Source organism: Xyrauchen texanus, chromosome 16, assembly GCF_025860055.1.
Source record: "Xyrauchen texanus isolate HMW12.3.18 chromosome 16, RBS_HiC_50CHRs, whole genome shotgun sequence".
Taxonomy (NCBI): Eukaryota; Metazoa; Chordata; class Actinopteri; order Cypriniformes; family Catostomidae; genus Xyrauchen; species Xyrauchen texanus.
The window spans coordinates 29,833,375-29,850,318 of NC_068291.1; the positions used below are offsets into that span (position 1 = coordinate 29,833,375).

Here is a 16,944-nt window from a genome sequence, read left to right on the forward strand (position 1 = left end):
CACATGTACAAAATTTTGTGAAATTATAAGTATGCCAAGTGCCTCAATCACCCAAATATAGGAACAATGGAATAATAAAAATTAATGTGTTTCCATGGAAGATATCCATATCAGATATCCCTTTACAAATTTACATTATAAATTTACAAATGTAGGAGGACTATTTTAAAGTCTGTTAAAAGTGCCATACTTCCTGCTGCCAGTTGGTGGCACTATAACCGTGACCCATAATAGCCACATAAATGTGATTAGCCCCCAAGACTAAATCTAAATTTTGATCTAAATCACACATTGCACACTGAAGCTATGAGACACTTCCTGTTTACAATTTTCCCCATTAATTGAATGCCTCACCATGGCAATGCCGTTCGATATATTTAAAATCTGTTCGCAATTTAGCATCTTCAGTGTCTCAGCATGTTGTCTAAATGTTGTGACCATCACAAATCCCCTCGGATGAGTATTTAAAAGTTCAGAGCTTGAGATTTTCAGAAAATCCAAAATGGCTGACTTACTGTTGGGCGGAGCTAATAACTATAATTAAGAAATTTGTCCGGCTTGATGAGAACTATATAAACTCAGCTTTATATCTACAATATCTTGGCATTATGTTGCTTAAATTTGGTGCCAGTCACATGAATCCCCTTGGAGGATTTTCTGCGATTTTCAGAAAATCCAAAATGACTGACTTACTATTGGGCGGAGCTAATAACTATAATTATGAAAGTTGTTCGGCTTGGCTAGAACTATATATGCTGAATATATTATTAAAACGTTATTAAAACATATAAATATACAACTAAATATACTTCCAAATGCATTAATTAGGAAAGAGGTCAAATAAGATACACTGTAAAGACACTGACTACCACCCATGGAGTCGCAAGATCGAATCCAGGGCGCACTGAGTGAGTCCAGCCAGGTCTCCTAAGCAATCAATTTGCCCGGTTGCTAGGGAGGGTAGAGTCACATGGGGTAACCTCCTCATGGTCGACATAATGTGGTTCTTGCTCTTGGTGGGGCATGTGGTGAGATGTGCGTGGATGCTGCAGCGAATAGCGTGAATCCTCCACACATGCTATGTCTCCGTGGTAACGTGCTCAGCGAGCCACATGATAAGATGTGCAGATTGACGTTCTCAGACGCAGAGGCAACTGAGATTCGTCCTCCACCACTCAGATTGAGGTGATTCACTACGCCACCACAATTATTTAGAGTGCATTGGGAATTGGGCATTCCAGATTGGGGAGAATATATATATATATATATATATATATATATATATATATATATATATATATATATATATATATATATATATATATATTATTATACAAATTAGTTTGCCATGGCCAGACATATGAATGGTCCTCTGCAGCCTCCTGCTAGTTATATATTGTTATTTCACTTAATTTTACTTAAGGTTTTTTTCTTATCAGGAGATGGCAGCAATCTGCCCCTAACACATGGCATAATCTTCATATATATACTTGAGTAATATATATATATGTTCACATATTTTTTTTTACATACATTTCTTATTTTATATGCAAATGAATAATAGACAAAAAAAAATCAGCACATATTTAGAGTTTTTAAATAATTGAAAGTGTTATAATATTTGTGAGAGAAAAAAAATCTGCATTTTGGTACAATCACACTGTTAGTGTGTGGGGTCAAAATTGAGTAAAAGTAAAACATAAAGAGAATACAATGGTTAAGCAAGACAAGTGCCAGAATATACAAAGAAAATAATAATATTTAATGTGTTGCCATGGCAAAACTATTTAAAGGGGTCATGTGCCTGTACACAACCATCCTATTATGATAAAAATCCATCCAGTGTTTTTGTTTTAATCTCCTTATATATTTTCCCCTGCCTCAAATCGAGCCGTTCGACCGTGTGACGTCACACGGTCGGACAACCCTCCCAGGATTGTTGATTGACAGCAGTGTTTCAACACAGACTACCGCTCGCCGTGAGCGTAGCTGTCAATCATAGTCCGTCATCATTGTTGATACACTGGAGCAGAATGGCGCCTAGCCGATTGTGGTGTTTGTTCTTCGGTGTAATAATGAACACAGCAGTCATTTTGATGTTCCTAAATCTGAACCGCTGAAGACGCAGTGGCTGAGTTTTGTTTACGATGGGAATATTCCTCACGAGCAACGCCAATGCGTTCATGTTTGCTGCTGAATCATTTTTCACCAGACTGCTTTATAAACGAGGGTCAGTATAAAGCTGGTTTTGCTAAGAAGGGCGGGGTGACCAAAGCTCATTATCATTTAAAGTCATATGCACTGAAACGGCGTGCTGAAAACAGAGCTGTTTTTGAGCAGGTAAAATTAGTGTTTTCTTAAAATACTAATGAGAATTTTTAATAAAAGTATATTACAAAGTTTTCATTTAGACCCTAAAGATTCATATTAACTTGTACAAAAATGGCATTATATGACCCCTTTAACATATCTGGAATCACTTCAAAAATATTAATCAGTGGTGTTCTGACTTAAAACAATTTTGAAGCGATTTGGGCAAATGTAAAAGGATTATTTAAAAGTCTGTTGTAAGTGCCACACTTCCTGCTTATTCAAAAGTGCAGGGCCTGCAATTTTCAAAAAATGTACACTAATGGCCAACAACTCTGATGTGTGTGCAAAATATTGTGAAAATTCAAGCATGTCAAGTACCTCAAAAGCATGTGAATATACATAAATGGGAATAATTACATTAATAAAGTTTTTAAGATATCAAGAATCCCTTCAGAATTTTAAATCTGCACTTTCTTGACATTATTGAAAAAAAAAATTTAAGCAATTCAGGTAAACATAAGAGGGATATTTCAAAGTCTGTTAAAAGTGCCAGACTTCCGCCAGTTGATTGCACTACAACCATGACCCACGATTGCCACATCAATACAATCAGCCTGCAAGGCCAAACATTTGGCTTAATTTTGATGTAAATCACATAATTCACGCAGAAGATATTACGCACTTCCTTTTTCTAAATGTTTTGCATTATTGTATCGCAACGCCATGGCAACACCATTCGATATATAAAAAATTCAGTTCGCAATTTAGCATTCTCAATGTCTTGGCATGATATCAGCCACATTTGGTACCTGTATCATGAAATACCTTGATGGAGTATTTCAAATTCCAGAGCATACATTTTTCAAACAATCCAAAATGGCAGACATGCTGTTGGGCAGAGCTTATGACTGTCAGTGCAAAAGTTGTCTGGCTTGATGAGATCTATATGTGTTCAAAGATTGGTGACGGTAGCTCAAAAGGCATGTGCTACAGAACCCCCCCGAGCATGCCCATTTTCAAGGTGATGCTACAGAGCCCCCCCTGCATCTTTGCTTAGCCTTAATGGCTGATGACTCTGATGTGTGTGCAAACTTTCAAGAGTTTCACACATGCTAAGTACCCCAAAAGTACTGAAAACCTTGAAAACATTAAGATGATTCCTTAGAAGAACAATAGGGCTTCTGCACTTTAAGTGCTTGGACCATAATAATAATCCTTAGAAGAACAATAGGGTCTCCTCACTTTCAGTGCTTGGGCCCTAATAATAATAATAATTCTTAGAAGAACAATAGGGCCTCCACACTTTCAGTGCTTGGGCCATAATAATAATCCTTAGAAGAACAATAGGGTCTCCGTACTTTCAGTGCTTGGAACCTAATAATAATAATGATGATTTTAACATCATTCTTTCTCTGATTGAACAAATGTTGGAGTCAAAACTGGTCAGCTGTTGCCTACTTGTGCTTGAGGCACACACACACTGTTTCATAAATGCCTAAATGCACATGCTTTGATAATAACTGGGGCCTAACATTTGGGCCTTTGCCTTTAGGCCTAAACTTTTGTACTGTTTGTATGTGGGGATCTAAAGCTGGAATTCTTCTAGTCACATTTTCTCCAGATTCATGTAGTATAAATTGTAGATGTGGATCTGTTGTAATATCTTAATAGTTGCTCATCTTTTCTTAGTTTTCTTTCTTTTTTCTTTTTTTCTATAAAGGAGTATGAGTCCAGGGCAGGGCCAGCCTCAGAACCACCCTCTCAACCTCAGCCAATGAGACGGAAGAATCTGGAGTTTGAGCCTTTGTCCACCACTGCTCTCATTTTGGAAGACAGACCTGCGTAAGTCTGACAAGTAAACTACAGCTCCCATAATGCACGGCTTCTTCAAATACATCCTTCTATTGAATCAAATATTTACTCTTTCACTGTGAACTGCTGGCGAATCTTAAGCTGTCACAACAAATGTGTGCATATAAACTTATTTATTTTGTACAGGAAAGGAACGGCAATTGTAGCCTTTGTGATATGTTGCAGATCAGTAGTTGCTGTGTGTTTGTCTATGGTTTTGCCTGGGTTAATCGTTAAAAATGTGCTTTGTAATAGTTAGTGTGAAGCATGTTTATTATGTAATTTCTTGGGTTGGCCACAACCAGTCAGATTTCATGCTACGTTGATGCCTGAGTGAGATTGCTTTGCATCTTCAAGAGCTTGTGCTCTCTGGGATTGAAACTAGCTGGAATGTAGTTCCTCTTTGTGAATGCACATGCAAACATACAGACAAAAAACATACTCTGAAGCAAGAATATAGTCACATATTCAGGATTTGGGGGAACCAAATGTAATTATTTAAGAATCAACTACTGAAAAACTCAGTATCAGTCAGGCACTATCCTGAAGACCTGTCCCGCTCAATGTTAAAGATGGTTACAGCCCTTCTCTGAAGATACTGTTCAAATAACATTATCCACTAAGTAAATACAATTTTAGGAGGTATATATACTTTGCTCATAAACCATGTCTCTTTTGGTCTTTAAGTCAGTCTTTAAAGGATTCCATAGCTCCAATAATATATACTCGGAACACATTTCAGATTTGTGATTTATTTTTTTATTTATTTGGGTGTGTGTGTGTTTGAAGAAACGGTCATTAATTTTAAAGCTTTTAAAGGTGCATTCAGTAACTTTTGTCATCTTGGACTTAAACTGACACTTAGCGACTTGGATGCAGCATCATTTAAAATCAATCGTTTTGTAGAAATATAGTATTAACAGTCAGCAATGTTAACTTCAGTAAATGAGTGAAAGTGTCAAATAACAGAATGGTTACTGAGATTAAGTAAGTAGTATTCGGCTGGTCATGTGATTGTAACATTGCAGCTCCCATGTGTGGACCCTTTCCATGTAGAATAAAACAGCTTTTATAAGGTTACTGATATAACTGGAGTCTTAATTTTAATGTGAGTGGAGATGACTTCTTACATATATTGCAAAATTATAGTTTATGTCTTTAGGAGTTAAACTTTTTTTAATGAGGATACAATTACTAAGTGCAACTTTAAAAAAAAAAAACGTTTTGTTCCAAACATGTATGACTTCCGTAGATCACAGTTACATTCGTTATATCATTTTCCGAATTAAAGTGAGTGGTGACTGATGCTGTCAGTCACCATCTCCTTTAGTGTTCCAAGGAAGAAAGTACTTTGAAACAATATTAGGGTATTATTTATGATAGAGTTTTAGTTTTTGGGTGAACTATCCCTTAAACTCCAGTTGGCAATTGATTTACAACTTGTATGTTAAATTTACAGATGTGAATGTTTGCTATTTGTGGAATTAAAGGTCATAGAGGTCCTTTGTGAATATTTTTGGGTTTTAAAGGTATAATTTGAGATTTGTTTTTATTATATTTTTATGCAATTTCAAAGCCACCTTTGTGTTGTTTTAGGAATCTGCCGGCAAAATCGGAAGAGGAATCTCAGAGACACAGGCAGGAATACAGTGAGATGGTCGCAGGGGCCAAGAGAAGGGGTGAGTAACAACATGTCCTTTTGCATTTACTCATGGTGTATGTGTTTGCAACGGTAATGGCATTTGACACTTGATCTGTTGGTCATGCGCATTGCACACCTTTACTTTAACTTTGCATGCACATACACAGTTGCCCCTCTGACAAATTGTTGTTGCATTACAGCTTTTACATATCCACATGAACAATTTCTCTTCTTTCACCTAGAGTTGAAAGAGGCACAGAAGAAAAAACGACAAATGAAGGAGAGGTACCGACAGGAAGAGAACATTGCCAACGCCATGGTGATTTGGAACACTGAGGTCCTGCCTAACTGGGAAAGCATGTTAGTGTCCCATACATCCACCTTTTTGAATATTTACTTGGAAGTTATTGGCATACAAAATGGAGTATAATTAATTATACTTTCATTTTATCCCATTTTGGGCTAAATTACTAATAGTTTAACTTTGCATGTCATTAGTAACCCAGGATCTGAAATATTGTAATGCATTTTGTGTCATGATGCAGGCATAACACTCGACGTGTGCGTGAACTCTGGTGGCAGGGCGTCCCACCCAGTGTACGTGGTAAAGTCTGGAGTCTGGCTGTAGGCAATGAGCTCAACATTACCCCAGGTAATTATGGCAACTGTGCCACTCCTTAAAGTTGAACGGTCTTACAAATCTGATGAGCTTTTGACCCCCTGGTTCTTCATAATATCTGTCTGGCAGCAGCAGTGGCAGGATATCCACAAACACAGGTTGTGTCCAGATATATTGTGTTCACAAGGATGCAGCTGTTGTTTATGTCACAGTAATTGTGCTTGTGTGTGTGCTCTAGAACTGTATGAGATCTTCCTGTCCAGAGCCAAAGAGAAATGGCGGAGCTACAGTGAGACAAGTTCTGTCAGCGAAAATGAAGGTTTGATTTTCTTCTCATACTGATAGCGCCATATTTCTCTTTTTCTTTACCTGTCTGTAAGTAAAGCTATGTCAAATAATAGCTTAAAGTAAATGTGAAATCCCGTTCACAACCTATTTGACTTTTTGTGTGACATATTGAGTGAATCAGGATATTAAAGAATGCAGGGCTTCATTTCACCCATTGGGAATTGATTGGATTGTAAATATTTGGGCGTTCCATACCAGAAAGGAGTCTCAACTTAATTAAAGTGTTTGAAAAATTGTCTCAATAGCATTTTGACTGTTGGTTAAAAATATCCAATTGTTTCAGTTGTTTTAGAAGAATAACTAGTTTTTACTTTTACTTTTTGATGATAGATTGCAAAGACAAAACATTTATTTGGAATAAAAGGCACCGATAAATCGTTCACAATAAGACTACAAACATACATTTAAGAAAGTAAATAGGCCAGTTGTCATTTCATGTTGAAATCTCATCCATGAAAGTCAGAAGGGGGTGAATAATAGTTTGTTTGCAATGTGTTGATGCTGTCTAAATCATGGTTTCCATTAACAACTTCCTTAATTATGTCACAAGAAATGAACATCCACACAAACAATGACTTAACTGTCTTAACTACTCTGAGTGATGATTTATCTGATTTTAATTGACTAGACTGTGGTGTGTCGCTGGCAGACAGAGAGTCTAGTCTGGATTTAATCAAGCTGGATATCTCCAGAACTTTCCCCTCTCTCTACATATTCCAGAAGGTGAGAACAGGTGTCTTTGCATTGCTGTTCATGTCGTTGCTGTTGTTGGTTTGTCTTTTTTTTTTTCATCATGACTTATTTGTGCCTCTCTCTCTTAATAGGGTGGACCATATCATGATATATTGCACAGTGTGTTGGGGGCATACACCTGTTATAGACCTGATGTAGGCTATGTAAGTATCAAGCTGGTTGATATGATAAAATAGGGGTTTGTGTCATAGTGAAAGCTTAGAACGGTTCTTGGTACACTTAGTAGGTCGTGCAGTTCACATAAGCATAGTCACATTTTTTGCCCAAGGCAAAGACATGCTGCATATACAAATGGCTCTTTGGAAAATGTAGTTTGAAGTGTGTGTTTGTGTGCGTGTCTGTCTTTTGACAAAATTGTTTTGTGTTTTAACATGGGTTTGATGTATGTTTTTGGATTGGGGTGTCCTTCAATGAGAGTTTGACATGTTAATAAACAGATATACACAGATCAGCGCACAACATTAAAACCACCTGCCTAATATAGTGTAGGTCCCCCTAGTGCCGCCAAAAAAGCTCTGACCCGTCGAGGCATGAACTCCACAAGACCTCTCAATGTGTTCTGTGGTATATGGCACAGCGATATTAGCAGCAGACACTTTTTCTCCTATAAGATACGAAGTGGGGCCTACATGGATCTGACTTGTTGGTCCAGCACATCCCATAGATGCTCAATCGGATTGAGATCTGGGGAATTTGAGGCCAAGTCAACATCTTGAACTTTTTGTCATGTTCCTCAAACCATTCCTGAACAATTTTGCAGTGTTGCAGGGAGCATGATCCTGCTGATAGAGGCCAATGCCTGCAGGGAATACCGTTGCCATGAAGAAGTGTATGTGGTCTGCAACAATCTTTAGGTAGGTGGTATGTGTCAAAGTAACATCCACATGAATGCCAGGACCCAAAGTTTCTCAGCAGAGCATTGCCCAGAGAATCACACAGCCTCTGCCGGCCTGCCTTCTTCCCATAGTGCATTCTGCTGCCATCTCTTCCCCAGATAAACGACGCACATGCACGTGGCCAACCACATGATCTAAAAGAAACTTGATTCATCAGACCAGGCCACCTTCTTCCTTTGCTCCATGGTCCAGTTCCGACACTCACGGGTGCGTTCGGACGTGGACTGGTCACTCTGACTGCCTTATACACAGCAAGCCGGGATGCACTGTAGGTTTTCAGCTATTTGTATTAATTCAAGTAGCTCTTCTGTGGGATCGGACCAGATGGACTAGCCTTCGAACCCACGTGCATCAATTAGCCTTGGGCGCCAATGACCCTGTCACCGGTTGTCCTTCCTTGGACCACTTTTGGTAGGTAATAACCATTGCACACTGTGAACACCCCACAAGACCTGCCATTTTGGAGATATTTATATTTATATTTATGCATTTGGCAGACGCTTTTATCCAAAACGACAAGACAATCCCCCTGGAGCAACCTGGAGTTAAGTGCCTTGCTCAAGGACACAACAGTGGCATCTTGGTGGTGCTGGGGCTTGAACCCCCGACCTTCTGGTCAGTAACCCTGAGCCTCAACCACTGCCCCACCACTGGAGATGCTCTGACCCATTCGACTAGCCATCACAATTTGGCCCTTGTCAAAGTCGTTCAGATCCTTACGCTTGCCCATTTTTCCTGCTTCCAACACATGCAATTCAAGAACTGACTGTTTACTTGCTGCCTAATATATCCCACCCTTTGACAAGTGCCATTGTAACGATATAATCAATGTTATTGACTTCACCTGTCAGTGGTTATAAAGTTGTGGCGGATCAGTGTATATTGGAAAAGGCAGATTAATCATCTGGTATTTGGCCAGTTTGAGATTATCAGATGACTGTCTCTGATTGGTCAATTAGCAGATGTACTGTAGCATTTTTGTATAGATGAATATTGCGATTTAGATCTGGGTTAAAAATATAGATTTTTCGACGCATCACAATCTTCTTTTAAATTATATTAATTCTTTAAATCAAAAGATCGATCTTTTGCTCTATATGCAAATCTCTTCAATATGAGTAAATTACTTGCATATGACACCAAATGCTAGTCATGCTAGGCAACGAAAAATGTCTGTAATGAAGTTCATCATCCCTTAACTGCATGTTGAGAGTTAAAGATTGGTTTTGTGAAACGTGCATTCAAAGATGATCCATGCAACCCATTTGTCATTGAATTATGTCTCTTTAAATACCTTTTCAGTTCCTTAGTCATTTGTATATAAAAACAAATTATAAGAATAATAATCATTCGAATCACAAATAGCACAGATGAGTATAGGAGCCATTCAAGTCCTTTCTCGTTAATATGCGTTTATTTACAGATTTTTTATTTTACAGATTAACTATTTTTAACCGCTTTTTATCACGTTTTACAAATCAATGTAAATTCTTGTAAATAGTATTAAATTATGCATAAACATTAAACATGTATGTGCAAATACATTGATGGAATACATAGATTTGTAAATTTTTTACAAGCTAAAATTTAACAAATGATGAAAAACAAGTCAAATATCATTTGTAAAATAAATATTTTTGTAATTTACCTAGTTACCTGTGTAATTAAGAGCATTAGTTAGAATTATTTTCATATGTAAGCAAAACGGACATTATAATTTAAATACCCGTATGAATCAATTTCGAATATAAAATCTTAATCAAATCAAGAGCTTATTAATTGGAATCGAATCGGGAAATTTGTATCAATACCCAGCCCTCTTGCAATTTCAAATTTTGACAGATGTTTTTCTTTATTCACAGATTTTACTTTTAATAATGCATTTTTATTGTGATTAATCATGCAGCCTTAATTCTGAGTAACTATTTGTGTACATTGTGTTCATTTCAGTTCAACAACTTATTTGCAATCATTAAATGAGTATTCGATACAGTGGACCCAAAAATAATAAAATCACTTTTAAAAATATAACAGTTTAAATGCATTAGATAACATAATATCAAACCAAGTAGCATCTGCTAATCTCAGGACTAACTTCATATTCCTTCATCTATTTTGTAATAAATTTTTGACTGATCAAAGGTGATATTTAGTGGGTATGAATCTGTTGCCCTCAAATTCACACGAGCCACAGGTTTAGTTCATATTATAAACTATGGACATGTTCCAATTACGTTTGACAACCAGAAGTGTTTTGTGAAGTGTTTTACTTGAATATGTACTTGTGCTATTGATATTTAAAATAAATGCCACTTAATTTGATATTTTGTAATCAAATGCTGTGATATTCATACATTTTTAAGAATGGCTTAAGTGTCAAAATATTTTTTTTGGCCAGTGTAATATATCACCATAACATCAGAAATGGACCATTATGTCGTCTAAAAATCAGTATCGGCATTGGCTATCAGAAAACCCATCCCACCAATAGTTTGATGTGTGTGGTGTGTGCTTTAGGTGCAGGGGATGTCCTTCATTGCTGCTGTTCTCATTCTGAATTTGGAGGAAGCTGATGCCTTCATTGCCTTCGCCAACCTCCTTAACAAACCATGCCAGATGGCCTTCTTCAGGGTGGACCATGACCTGGTACACACTCTCTCTCTCTTCATCAAACCTATTTGTGGAAGACCTGCTACAACACCAGTCAGCATTAATTCCCACCATCTGTTGACCCATTTATAGTGATTTATTTAGCTAAAAAACCAAAAACTGAGCCAAGAAATCCCAAAGGTTGTAGTGTTTGCAAAACTGCTGACAAAAATTAATTTTATCTTACAAACTACATGTTGTCCTTTTCATCAAGTTTTTAAGATGTCATGCTTATATCTACTTATGTGATGTTTTGTTTTACAAGATGCTGAAGTATTTTGCTGCGTTTGAGGTGTTTTTTGAGGAGAATCTTCCCAAATTGTTCCAGCACTTTCAGAACAACAGCTTGACACCTGACTTTTACCTCATAGACTGGTAATTCTGTACTTTACATTTCTGCTCCTGCTCTGCTCTGTTTGTTCCTCTCTCCTCTTAATATTTATTTTCCTTGTTTTGAAATCAGAGAGGAGAGGGTAGTCTACATGAGTAATCTTTTTACAGCAGTAACTCTTAATTGCCCCTATCAGTTGGAAATGGCAATTCTGTCTTCCTCCATTCTTAGAGCTCTAATCCTTTCTTATTGAGCTGTTTAGTTTGTAGTCCTAAAAACCAGAAGTAAATTTGCCATTTCGATCTTTATAATTTCTAATGTTTTTTTTTTTTTTTTTTTTACTGGAAGTCTGTGGCATGTGAATACATGGGCTAGTAAGAATATAAATAATTAAATAGTGCCAACACTGCAAACAAGGATGTGAGTTTATTTGCTTGACAAATGCTGTGTAATAAATCGGGCAACCCTTCTAGTCCTTATTTAGCAACTTTTTATTTGAAACATTCACGTTTGAGGTTTGACTGTTTATAATTTCTGTCATAGAACAAAACAGGAAAGTCTAGTCAAGTATTGTTAATCACAAACCTTGTTTAAAGGTGCTGTAAGCAATTTTATCCATTCTAGAATTTTAAAAAGTTGAGGTGTTGGATTAGCCACGCCCAGTCTTTCCAAAACCCACACTCCAAAAATGGTTGCCAAAAACAACAGCAGACAAATAGCGCCCTCAAATGACAACTGTTATGAACAGCATGGCATAAAAATGGCTTTAAGCTTCAATAATTCGCTGTAACAACGGCACTATGAGAAATTGATTGACAGGCAGGAAGTGTCATTGACCGCGGACACATTTTTGTGTGCTGTTTACAAGTCTAGAGCCATCACAGAGACAGGTGAGATAACTCACCACACTTATTTCATTAATATCTTTCAGGGAGTGTTAATTTTTTTTTTTTTTTGCATACATTTCCATGAAAATATCGCTTACAGCACGTTTAACTCCTAAATCGAAAACCACTACTCTTAGACCCCATTCGAAATTCCTGATGGATCCCATGGCGATTTAGTCTTCCGGTTTAGCCTACAAATTGACATCATGAATAAAAAGCTCTCTTCTTTCATATGAGTGGATATTCTTTTATTTTACCTTTTATAAAGAAAAGCCAGGTTAGAGTGGTGGAGTTTTTTGTGTTTCTTGTTACTAGCATGATTTGTACTACTTTTACAGACAGAATTCTCTCTTACCCCTTTAATCTCTTTCATGCTCTCAGGATCTTCACCCTGTACAGTAAGTCATTACCTTTGGATGTGGCGTGTCGCGTTTGGGATGTGTTTTGCCGAGATGGAGAAGAGGCCTTATTCCGGACAGGACTAGGAATTTTGAGGCTGTACCAGGAAGTTCTACTACAGATGGATTTCATTCATAGTGCACAGTTTCTTTCCAGACTGCCTGAAAACACACCTGCACACACACTCTTTTCCTGCATAGCAAACACACAGATGGTCAGTAACAACCGTCGGTGGAACCAGGTGAGATAAACGCACAAACACACAAACTTATAAATTGACAAACTTATGTTTATTAATTAATTTAAATCATTTTTAATTTGATTTGATATTAAGTAAGAATATTAGTTCAGTTCATCATGGCTTGATGGAGCTGGCTTAATTTCATTTGTTCTCATTGATTTGATGAGATGTAATCTGGTAAAATTAGTTTCTGGGTAACACTTTACAATATGGTTGTATTTGTTAACATAAGGCAATGCAATCTTAATTAACTAACAATAAACATTTAAAAAAAAAAAATGTATTGCATTTATTTTAATCTTAGTTAATGTTATAAAAATACTATAGTTAATTGTTTGTTTGTTTGTGTGTTCATTATTAACTTAAAACGTAAATTGATATTCAGGGTTCGATACAAGTTAAGCTCAATCAGATACATTTGGGTTAGTTCACCCAAAAATTAAAATCATCCTGATTTACTTGCCTTTAAGCCATCCCAGATGTGTATGACTTTCCTTCTTCAGCAGAACTGAAGTGAAGATTTTAATATAAAAGTGTACAGATGCCATAAGTCTGCTGGCTGTTTGACTGTACAAAAGGCATATTTAGGCAGCATAAATGTAATCCACATGACTCTAGTTGATCAATTAATGTCTTCTGAAGCAAAACAATAGGCTTGTGTAAAAAATGTATCTATAATTAAAACGGTTAACTTTAAAAATTGCTTCCTTCCAGCAGTTGACGCATCAGTGACATAAGCGCAATGGCGAGTTCACGTGAGAAGTCGGAAGTGCGCTTTGTATACAACAGAGGAACGAACGTCATGCCATTTCAAACAGCTACAGGAAACGATGGTTTTTGTTTGTCAACAAACCCTAAAATTACTGTAGAAGTTATGATTTAAACACCATAAAATCTGACATTAAGTTTAATGTAAGTGCTTTTGTAAAATTATAAGCTTCACATTTCGATCTTTAAACCCTCTAAAAATTGGTCCAATTAACTTCCATTGTAAGTGCCTCACTGTAACCTCGATTTGTGCTTTTTTTTTAAAAAGGACAGATGAGTCAAAACATTTTTGTGGTAATCAAAATTATAACTTGTGTTGAACCTGGAATATTCCTTTAAATGTAAAAAACTGAATGTTTGTTTGTTGAAATTTACATTTAACTAAGATTAATAAATGTGATAAAGGTATTGTTTATTATTGGTTCATGTTAACTATTGCCTGAACTATGTTTTTAACATGTTTGACAAAGCAGAAACTCTGCAAAAGTCATCAACTACAGGATGGGAAGTCAAAATAATGTGAAGAAAAAAATCTTCTCACATCCACTTAAAATAGGCAGATATTAAGAGGGTTCCTGCAGTCATGGAAAACCTGGAAATATTACAGGATTTAAAAATTTAGATTTTCAGCCCGGGAACAGTCATTTAAATGTAATAAATCTTGATAAAATCTTAAAAGCCATGGACATTGATATTGTGAATAAAGGAGGTCAAGGACAACAACTCTTTCAGGCACAACACACTTTAAATTTGGCTGAACATCAAAATGTGATTGGAGACAAAAAGAAAATAGTTTTGGGGCACTTTCCTGTATATCATGGGACAAAAGTTTGAAGTGTGAAGATGATAGAACTGTTTGCAAATCAAAGATTTGGATATTATTTTAAACTTTTTAGAATGAAGTGAGAACAGCATCCAGAGCAGACATTGACACCAAAGCCAGACCTGCTTTGAGACTTCATAGGTATTTATTCAAACAAGGAAAGTTTTGGGTTTAATACAAGTTAAATCTATTGACAGCATGGTGGTATATCCTGTAAGCCTGGGAACATTTGCACTATGTAAAGGATACCAAATAAAGAGCTGACTTTTGAGTTTTGTTTTTCGTCGTGTTCTGTTTTTGAACAAGCCGTAATCCTTGTCCTGTCCATGATCAGACGTACAGAGAAGACGTGATAGAATATGTGTTTGAACAAACAGCTGCTTCATGGTTGGAGCAGCGAAGAATCATTCTCACTCCGGTACGGTTAAAGTTTGCTCTCAGATCTGTTCTGTGATTGCTGTTAAACTGGTGCTGGAACTGCTGTCACGTCCATTTTTTTTTCTTTCTCCGCTATAATGCGATCTCATGCATAAGGCAGCGCAGTGATTGGATGGAAGTGTTCATTCTTGTGAATAATGTGGAGAAATGCTCTGATTAGAATTATGTGGGCACCTATTCTCTAACAAATTACATCTCAGAATGTATGCATATACTTCACATTTTGTGATGTTGCTTTGTGTTTTGTTTTTAAACCGAACAACTGAACAAAAAAAACATTAACCATTTTTCCATTAGTAATACATATAATGAGTGCATTCATTGAGATGTTAACAGTTATGTACACATTGCACATCACTGAAAACAAAGTATTTGTTTGGGGATTTAATGACCCTTTAAAAGAAGTAGTTGGATTGTTCAGTTCAGAATTAATCAGAATAATTGCCAATTAATGCCACATGGGTTCCTTACCCTCTCTCCTGTAGGTCTTCTCTGCTCTGATGAAAGATGGACTCAAAGAAGCTGACAAAATCAGCAGCAGCAGCCCTGCCTTTAGAAACTAACAACTTACAGCTAACTCTCTCAGAAGAGGTGATGACATCATTGTTTCTATGATGACGTGTCTGAGACTTACAGAAGATGAAGTCATCTCACAGCACTTTGGCCTCTGCAGTGTCTTGAGGAGGACCAAAACGTCTGAGGGACAAAGCTCAGGCTCAGAGACAATGTGCTGACTGGACTGTTTGAAGAATCTCATAATGGACCTGTCCCCTGTGGAGCAGCCATTTCTTCACTTGCACTTGCGAGTGTGTTTGTGCGCATTTGTGATGGAATGAGTTTGACAGAGAGAATAGGTGAAATGTCAGGTTACCGTATAATGTGCCAACTTTCTCAATGTTACTTTTGTAATGCTGTACTAAGAAAACAAACTAATCGGAATGAATGACACACACATACACAGGGGCCAGAGCCACATGAAACGAATACTCCATGCCAGCTGATGTGAACCAGCAGTAGGCCCTCTGCAACACATACACAGTCTAAACCTGTGGTAGCCTTTCATTTGCACAAACCAAAATGGTCCATTTGTGTTATGAATTCAGCCTGTTTGCTTTTTTTTTTGTGCTTTTTTTTTTCCATAGAGCAATCGACACCTATGGTGATATTTCTGTAACCCTGTGACAGATGTATTTTCTGAGAACAGTCATACAATTTTGCTTCTGACATAAATTTATCTCATTTTGAGGTTTAGATACTTTTTTTTTGCAGTGTAGTCACTCAAGACTTTAAGATATTTTTTGCTTCAGTTATTAAAATAATCAGCCACATGCCTTTGAATGAAAGGTTTGCACACCCATATACACACTAACCAGCCAGCAAACAAGAGATCAGCTTTCAACCCTTGCATCTTCCACTACACTCCAAATGAATGAACAGGTCCAGATTTTTTTTTCTAGTTATTTAAAGACTATATTGTTTATTTTAATTTAAGAATTATGCTTCTTTTCATTTTTATCTTCCTCAATGATGTACAGTGTTTTTTACATAACAGTTGGTAACGTACACTTCTGGTGTGAGGGCTCTTGAGTAGATGTGAAAAAATAAATCTCAGTATTAGACTCCTGCTTTGTCTTCCTGTCTTCAATTTTCTTACATTTACACTTTTTTTATTATATAGAATTAAACGTTATGTAGCATTATAAGTTGGAAGGAGCTAAACATGAGGACAGCATGTTTTTGAGTGCCATTTGTAGATCATTGGAAAAAACAATGGGATTCAAATGTCTACGCTAAAAATTTGAACATTTGAAATGTGTAGATGGGCGGCAGCCAAACTCTCCGTTGACTGGCCGGCGGGTCAGGTTGCAGAGAGACCTATATGATGGTAAATGGCTGTCGTCTCTTGCTTCCCCGGTAAAACAATTGATTCCTGCCGTCCCAGCGTGCATTGTGGAGATGCAAAGTTTTTGGGACAAGCCGTTTTCT

The 16,944-nt window shown here is 36.8% G+C and overlaps 1 protein-coding gene across 1 annotated transcript in view; it reads left to right on the top strand.

Annotated features, from left to right (window-relative positions):
• The window catches only part of tbc1d12a (TBC1 domain family, member 12a), a 31,926-nt gene extending 15,349 nt beyond the window's left edge, over positions 1–16,577 (top strand). The window contains exons 3-13 of the mRNA XM_052146038.1: positions 4,034–4,155; positions 5,761–5,843; positions 6,049–6,166; positions 6,352–6,458; positions 6,664–6,744; positions 7,402–7,496; positions 7,598–7,669; positions 10,940–11,068; positions 11,337–11,446; positions 12,671–12,929; positions 15,444–16,577. Of these exons, the coding sequence (XP_052001998.1) occupies positions 4,034–4,155; positions 5,761–5,843; positions 6,049–6,166; positions 6,352–6,458; positions 6,664–6,744; positions 7,402–7,496; positions 7,598–7,669; positions 10,940–11,068; positions 11,337–11,446; positions 12,671–12,929; positions 15,444–15,521 (1,254 nt within the window). The 3' untranslated portion in view covers positions 15,522–16,577. The remainder of the gene's footprint in view (positions 1–4,033; positions 4,156–5,760; positions 5,844–6,048; positions 6,167–6,351; positions 6,459–6,663; positions 6,745–7,401; positions 7,497–7,597; positions 7,670–10,939; positions 11,069–11,336; positions 11,447–12,670; positions 12,930–15,443) is intronic.
• Positions 16,578–16,944: the final 367 nt, after the last annotated feature.